The 8775-nt window shown below is 41.7% G+C and overlaps 1 protein-coding gene across 1 annotated transcript; it reads left to right on the plus strand.

The window, feature by feature from the left end:
* The first annotated feature begins 539 nt into the window (after positions 1–539).
* On the plus strand, positions 540–8441 carry LOC138389708 (small ribosomal subunit protein uS14-like). Its single transcript, XM_069478251.1, has 2 exons — positions 540–548; positions 8274–8441. The coding sequence occupies exon 2, from the start codon at positions 8274–8276 to the stop codon at positions 8439–8441; it is 168 nt and encodes a 55-aa protein (XP_069334352.1). The 5' UTR covers positions 540–548.
* Positions 8442–8775: the final 334 nt, after the last annotated feature.

Here is an 8775-nt window from a genome sequence, read left to right on the forward strand (position 1 = left end):
TTCAAACCATAGCACTCACTCTCAATTATTTATCTTACACTCCATTTATTTATTTTTATCTTGGCATGTAACAGTCATTGGTCATTATCACATGATTAACCTTGGTAATGACCACTCCTCTTTCATGGATGTTGTTCCCATTTTGACATTACAACTTAAATCCACGGGATAGAGGTCGTGTGTTGTATCTGTTCCTTATTGGTTCTTAGCTGAGTTTTGAGTACAAAGCAGATGCCCATTTAATATTTATGAGCTAAAATTACAGTGTTACTTCCTGAGGATTGCTGAGTCATTTATATAAGAATCCAAAAGACTGGTTAATAAAAAGCTTAATAATTTACTAGCTCCTTCAGATGTGAGCCAAAAATACTATTCTCATCAGTGTCAACCCACAAAGGATGAACAGATGTTGGCAAATGGTGCTGTTACTATACACACATCTTTTCATCCAATTCATTCACTCATTCATTCAACAAAGACCTGTTGAGTGTCTGCTTTGTGCCAGGTTCTGTCCTAGATTCTGAGGAGACAGCAGTGAGCAAGACAAAGTCCGTATCTTGAAAGTCACAGTTTGCCCTGCTTGGGTTTTATTATCTGAACTGATTCAGGAAAAGTTAAGATGTTTGTTCTTATGTTTTTTTTTTTGAGACAGAGTCTCACTCTGTTGCCCAGGCTAGAGTGCTGTGGCATCAGCCTAGCTCACAGCAACCTCAAACTCCTGGGCTCAAGCAATCCTCCTGCCTCAGCCTCCCGAGTCCCCTCCTGGGACTACAGGCATGCGCCACCATGCCTGGCTAATTTTTTCTATATATATTTTCAGCTGTCCATATAATTTCTTTCTAGTTTTAGTAGAGACAGGGTCTTGCTCTTGCTCAGGCTGGTCTCGAACTCCTGAGCTCAAACGATCCACCCACATCAGCCTCCCAGAGTGCTAGGATTACAGGCATGAGCCACCGCGCCCAGATGTTCTTATGTCTTTTATTTAACTGAAACCACATGTGCCCAAGGATAGCCACATAACCAGCCTTGTCTTTCCATTGTGGGACTCACCTATGATTTCAGGATGAACTCCAGACATCTGAGTTTACAAAGCCCTCTTCACATAGAATGTATTACTGATGACTAGCCTGGAGAAAAAGGTTCTCATGTTCTATGTTCTAGTCAATGGCCTGCTTTTAGTAATTTAGCAAAACAGCTGTATCCAGAAAACCTTTTTCCATATGGCCCTCTTCTGTTCCACTTGGCTCTCTTTCACCAAGCTCATCAGTCATTTTCTCTAGGAAGCCTTCCTTGCCCTGCCCTCCTCTAACCTGATTAAATACATACTTCTGGGTTCCTGTGATTTTTTAATTTTTAATCTCTATCATAGAACTTTTTTTTTTTGGAGACAGAGTCTTGCTCTGTTGCCCAGGCTAGAGTGCCATGGGATCAACCTAGCTCACAGCAACCTTGAACTCCTGGGCTCAAGCGATGCTCCAGCCTCAGCGTCCTGAGTAGCTGGGACTACAGGCACGCACCACCACGCCTGGATAATTTTTTCTATTTTTAGTAGACACAGGGGTCTCACTCTTTCTCACGCTGGTCTCAAACTCCTGACCTCATGTGATCCTCCTGCCTCAGCCTCCCAGAGTGCTAGGATTACAGGCATGAGCCACCACGCCTGGCCTCTATCATAGAACTTAATGCATTGTATTATCGTATAGTCTCTCTTTTTGCTAGACTGTGTGCTCCTTAAATTTAGAGTCTAATTCTTTTATATCTGTGATGACCATATTAAAATAAAAACAGAAAAAAGAAAGGGAAGGTGTGTGGTGATATTAATAAGAATTCTCTCCAGAGCCCATTTTTCAGAGTTAGACACACCTGTGTCAAACCCAGCACAACCAGTTATTAGTTGTGTGTTACTTAACTCAGTTTGGTCTCTTGCCCCTGGCACTGAGCAGGGGCTTAATAAGCATTTGCTTAATAAAAGAATAATGATAATTATTATTTTTTGTACTCCTTCTTTTATGGACTAAATGTTTGTGTCCCCTGAAAATTCATGTTGAAATCTAATCCTCAGGATGATGGCTTTAGAAGGTAGGGCCTTTGGGGGGTGATTAGGTCATGAGGGGGAAGCCCTTGTGAATGGGATTAGTGCCCTTATAAGAAGACATGAGAGAATCAGCTTGTTCTCTTTACTCTATGAGAGGATAAACAAGAAGTTGGCACTCTGCAACCAGGAAAAGAACACTCATCAGACACTGGATCTGCCAGCACCTTGATCTTGGACTTCCCGATCTTTAGAGCTATGTGAAATAAGTGTTTGTCATGTAAGCCTCCCAGTCTGCCAGGTACAATGGCTCATACCTGTAATTCTAGCTACCTAGGAGGCTGAGGTGGGAGGATCAGTTGAGGGTAGGAGTTCAAGACCAGCCTGGACAACATAGTGAGACCCTATCTCAAACAAAGAAAAAAAGCCTTCCAGCCTGTGGTATTTTGTTATTGCAGCCTGTGCTAAGACAGAAATTGGTACCAAGAAGTGGAGTACTGCTGTAACAAATACCTAAAAAATGTGAAAGCAGGTTTGGAATTGGGTAATGGGCCGAGGCTAGAAGAGTTTTCAAAGCGCATGCTATAAGCAGCTGAGATTGTCATGAAGGGACGTTTAAAGTCAATTCTGGTGAGGGCTCAGAAAAGCGAGAAGAGCTATAGCGAAATCTTCCATCTTCTTAGAGAATGCATACATAGTTAGGCACAGAATCTTGGTAGAAATATGGATGGTAAAGGCATTCTGATGAGCTGTCAGATGGAAATGAGGAACATGTTATTGGACAATGGAGAAAGATAATCCTAAAGTGGCAAAGAATTTAGCTGAATTGTGTTCATGGTCTTGTGGTTTGTGGAAGATAGAATTTGTGAGTAATAAAACTGGATATTTAGCTAAGGAGATTTCTAAGCAAAGTGTTGAAGAAGCAGCTTGGTTCCTTCTAACTGCTAATAGCAAAATTTGAGAAGAGAGGAATGACTTGAAGATGGAATTGTTAAGCAAAGGAACTAGAACTTAAAGATTTGGAAAATTCTTAACCTATCCATATTGCAAAAAATGAGAAAGCATGTTTGGAAGAGAAAAACTCAGGGTATGGACAGCCAACAGTTCAATAAGGAGATTAGTTTAGGTGTGAATCATGGACTTAATCAGCTCCCTAGCAGAAAACTTCCAGTTAAAATGAAGATGAAAGAGAGGGAAGGAATGAAGGAAGGTTATCAGACTTCTTGGATTTTACAGGATGGTACCATAGAGCAATTTGGCTGCAAACGTGCACTATTCTTCAAGACATAGGAAGAGCGACCCTGAAGGTGATTCCAGGATCATCAGGGCTGCCTCCTCACTTCAAAATGGCAGTGGGGCATCACCTTGTTTTCAACAGGCCAGATGATCTTCACCCAAAGCTGTGTAGGGTAGACTTGGTCCCTACCTACAGAACTCTGGGGGCAGGACTCCTGCCTGGAAGAGCCACAGGGTAGGAACCACAGCCTCAGTGGGTGTGGAAGATGAGACAGCCACCACAGTCTCCCAAAGGCAGACTGTTGCTCCACTAAGCCTGGAAGACAGAATATGGAGCCCAGAAGGATTATTCTTGAGTCTTAAGAATCCAAGGAATTTGCCTTGCTAGGCTTTGGAATTGCTTGGGACCCATCACCCCTACCTTCCTCCCTATTTCTCTCTTTTGGAATGGGAATGTCTATCCTATGCCTGTCCCACTGTTGTATTCTGGAAGCACATAACTTGTTTGGTTTTATAGGTTCACAGCTACAGAGGAATTCTGCCTCAGGATGAATTGTATTGTCCTGTCTCACCCATATCTGATTTAGATAATATTTAGGTGACACTGTAGACATCAGCCTTTAGAGTTGATGCTGGAATGAGTTAAAAATCTGGGGGCTGCTGGGATGGAATGATTGACTGTATTTTGAATTTGACGACATGAATTTTGGGGGGCCATGGGTGGAATGTTATGAACTGAATGCTCATCTTTCCAAAATTCATTTTGAAATCTAACCTCCAATATGACAGTATTTGGAAGAGGCAAGAGACCTAGCTTGCTCTCTTTACTGTGTGAGGATACAAAAAGAAGTCAGCAGTCTGTGAGCCAGAAAGGGGGCCCTCCGCAGAACCCAACCATACTGGCATCCTGATCTTTGAACTGCCAGCCTTTAGAACTGTGAGAAATAAATTGCTGCTGTTTATAAGCCACCCAATCTATGTTATGTTGTTAAAGCAGCCTGAACTGACTAAGACACATTCCTCTCGTCTAAAACTCTCTTGTACCTACCAAATAGATCTTATCTAAGCACATTAATTGCATCTGATTTCAAAGTATAGCAGTAGAACACAGTTCTGAATACTCTTGACTAAAGAGCCTTTCTTCTCTATTTGGGACCGTCATCTTCTTTGACAGACCAAGCAGCTTTGGAAGATCCGTATGGGAGGAAAAGGTCACCCCCAAGCCAACCAGTCTACACTGATATCCACAGGAGACCTTATTAATTGAGAGAGAGATGTTGGTTTCCCTTCCAATTTCTGAGATTTTCTTCTCACTACTCTGCTTAGTGCAAGGTTTGGCTTTTATACATTATAAATTATTTATTTCTAAAATATGGAGAGTGAGTGGGTGGGTGGGTGAGTGAGTTGGGAAAAAAAAGAAAAAACAAAAAAACAAAAATAAAAAAATAATAAAATAATACATAAATGCCTCTAGGAATGGTTGGTCTCATACAGAAGCATGGGTCAATAAAATAGGTGACCTCCCACGGAGAATGATGCCCCCACTTCACCCTCACCCACAGCGGGAGCCCCAGCGGCTAGGCTTGTATTCTTTGACTCTCCCCTCTTAGTTTAGCTGATTAGAGAAGCCTGAAGATGGGCCAATTGATTCTCTTAACATCTGTATTTGAAGTTGAAATTCTTGTTGGTCACTTCACCTGAAATCTTGTAAATTTAGAGGACTAGGGTGGTCATTTTCCATCTTATATGCAGAAAAGCAGAGAACAGGTTGTATTAGTTAGGTTACAGGTTCTGGCTTCTTTAACAAAGACCTAATATAACACCAGCTCAAACGAGATAGAACTGTTTTTTTCTCTCTCACGTAAAAGGCTGAACCTAAGCAGTTGAGGCAGGACTAATAATCACATTAGCTCCATGCAGTTGGGGACCTAGGCTCCTTCAACCTTGTTGCTCTGCCATCCTTGACCTGCAGCTTCCATCTCTAGGTCAAGGACAATGACTTCAACTCCTGTCATCTTATTCACACCTAGGCAGCAAGGAGGAAAAAGAAGGAAGGAGTTCATTCCTTTCTATTTAAGAGCATAACCTTGAAGTTGTATGTATCACTTCTGACCACATCACATCGGCCAGAGCTGAGTAAATGCCTGCAGTTAGCAGCAAGGGAGGCTTGAAAGTGTATCCTTTAGCTGAGTAGCCCTGTGTTCAGCTAAAACTCTCTTCTCATAGAAGGAAGAAGTGACATCGCAGGTACAACAAGCTGTCTCAGCTGGTCAGCAGGGAAAGAGCATGAAGTAGAGGCTCAGAGAAAACGCAGCGGTGAGAGACTTGGGGCCTCCAAAAGAAAGGAGAGCAACACTGCTTCTTATTGGCATCCGGTTCTAGGCTTCCGTCCCTCAATGAGACCCAGAAACTCTCCTTCCCTGGATTATAATAAATCCCTGGTTTTGCATAAGCCAGCCCAGTGGCCTTCTGTTCATTGAGACCAAAAAGCCTTGTCTAATATGGTCAACCTGATTATACACTCCTGGGGGGTAAGGGACACACTTTACGTTTTTGTTTCTGTCCCAGAACGGTGCCAATGCTCAGTAGATAAATACTGACTTAATACATTGCTCCCTTTTGTGGCTGGATGCATTTACTGTCTGTCTCTACCATTTTTGCCAGTTATAGAACATAGACTTCTAAATTTCCTTAAAAAATAGAAAGAGTGGAGTCATGAGAGGATCAGCGAATGTCTCAATTTGAGAACTGAAGAGGAAAATACTAACAGTTTTGGCACAGCCCTTTCCTGAAATCTGTCAGCACTCACAGGAAAGGGCCGTCGGCAGCAGAAACAATGCGACAGCAGTCTTGCCCGCATGGTTGCGCAGACCAGGAGGGCTACGTGGACTTGCTTCCCTCCCAAGCGTGGACAAATGCTTGCGGGTGTGACTTAAATACCAACGCAGTCAGCTCACCCGCAGATGAACATGCTCTAGCTTAGACTTGGAGAAGAGTCTTGCATGAAACTTTTTCTTCAGTGTTTTACATTTAACCAGCTGGAAAGAAGTATCATTTTATTAAACCTTTTTTAAATGAAAGATTTGCTTTTTTAATGGGAAATCTGCATTCTAGCAAAGGGATGGAAATTAATACTCTTGACTAGTTCATTTGATACAAAGGCCAGCACAAACAACATCACCCAAATACATACTTTTGTTGACCATCTTCAACAGAAAATAAAACACAGGGTTTTGAGAGGTTTGCCTAACAAGGGATTTTAAGCTGCATTCTGCGGTATCATAATAAAAACTGCAGGGTTCATGTTAAACCAAAGAATTTTACAAGTCTGCTTGGCATGTAGAAGGTATTCAGTTAATTCTTGTTGAATGAGTATGTTTCAAACTGATGCTGAAATAGTCTAGAAACATTTATAATATGATACATTTACATTTAACTCTCAGAACATACAGAATTTGTGAGTGAATACCAAAATTAGCTTCAGACACACTGGGAAGGAAATCAAGACTATTGGGAGGATGGTGTGTGTGTAGGTGGGAGCTAGAGAGCTTTTAAAGTACAGTGACCTCAAAACAGTCTATCACAGTATGGCTCCTCTCAGCTGCCTGTATACATTACAGCTAACTTTCACAGTGCTGAAGATGCCTAATATCTTTATGATTTTGGAGAAGGGTCACTGAGGACAGAATGCTGCTTGGTGGCATCTTTATCCTTTACTCATTTAAGAATATTTTTTTCTAGATCCTATATTTCTGAGTCTTTTTATGAAAATATGTTCATTCACCCAGTTAAATTAGATAATGCTGTGTTATCAGTATTTTCCAAGCAAACATCTTTCCTTCAGAGGTAACCAGTTCAGTACTATGCAGGCAGATGCCTAAACCCCCCCCATCCCTGCCGCCCTGGTTTGATGATTCACTAAAAGGACTCACAGGACTTGGCGTACAGTCGTACTCACAGCTGGTCACGGAGGCAGCCTCTACCTGGCATATATGCAAATTCCAGAGTCCCAGAGGGAACGCAGGTGTTCAGCACAAACCATATTGTTTGCACAAATAGTCTAAGCACAATGAGCCACTCTTACCAGTTAACGGTGGAAACTCACGCAAAATCTAAGTTCCCTCCCTGGCACCAGTCAAGGGCCAACCTTGAAAGCAGGCCTTTTCCCCGTAGTAGTTTAGGCCTGCTATGTGCATTATTTTCTGTCATCAAGAGAGTATCAATAATCATGATAGTGACATTATTAACAAGTTTGATGGGCTTTTGTTCCCAAAAAGTTGATGGTTAGTCCCTTCCTTTAATCATTGTACAATTAACATTCATGGAGCCCTTATTACATGCCAGGCACATGTTTTAAATCATTTAATTTTCATAATAAATCTGTAACACAGGTTGTGTGTTTTTTTTCCTCCATTGTACAGAAGAGAACATTTACATCCAGCTGAGTGAGTTAGGTAGCTTGCCCAAAGTCTCACAACTAAGAATTAGTAGTGCTGGGATTGGACCCAAACGGTCTAACTCTAGAACCTGGGTTCTGGGGAAGTTCTTAACTATTTCACCACACAGCTTCCCTCTCTTTCTTTTTTTTTTTTCCTTTTTCTTAAATGTGGTCATCAAAAAAATTACACACACACAAGCATACCTCTATATCTCCCCATATTATATTGACAGAACACAAATACAACCAAGTACAGACTGGCCTTCAAGTATGTGTTGAGATGAATGTATAATTAAGCACAACTTACTGGAGCATTTATGTACTGTGTCCTTAAAATACCAGTGTCATGTTAACTCCTGAAACTCAGTAGACGGACCCTAATGCAAGAAAACCCCACCAATAAGTATACTTTACTTACCTGTCCATTTGGACCTTTTGTAAACTGTTTTAGTATTTTTCGAAGTTTAGAAGACTGAATGTATTATTTCAAATAATACACAAATTCATCACCACCAATGTTTTTGAATCACAATGTGCGGTGCACAGGATCACTGCTTCTTTTAAGAGATGGGCCATCAGCAGCTCTACTGGAGCCACCTAAGAAAATTCTGCCAGGGTTCTTGCTCTTGCCGCATCTGCTCAAACCAGCATGGTCTGACCTGGAAATACAACCTCAATACTTGCTGCCAGTGTTTCCATCAGTATGTGAAGGATATAGGCTTTGAGTTGGACTAAATGATCTTCCTTGAATGGATTATCCAAGACATCTACCCAACAAAAGAAACATGCTAGCTCTTTGTACAGAAAATAATGTATATATATATTTTTTGAGACAGGGTCTTGCTCTATGTCCTGGGCTAGAGTGCAGTGGCATCATTAGAACTCACAGCAACCTCAAACTCCTGAGCTCGAGGGATCCTTCTGCCTTCGCCTCCCAAGTACCTGGGACTACAGGTGTGTGCCACCACGCTGGGCTAATTTTTCCATTTTTGTTGTTGCTGTTGAGATGGGGTTTTGCTTTTGCTCAGGGTGGTCTTGAACTCTTGGCCTCAATCAATCCACCCGCACC

This window comes from Eulemur rufifrons, chromosome 8, assembly GCF_041146395.1.
Source record: "Eulemur rufifrons isolate Redbay chromosome 8, OSU_ERuf_1, whole genome shotgun sequence".
NCBI classification, from domain to species: Eukaryota; Metazoa; Chordata; class Mammalia; order Primates; family Lemuridae; genus Eulemur; species Eulemur rufifrons.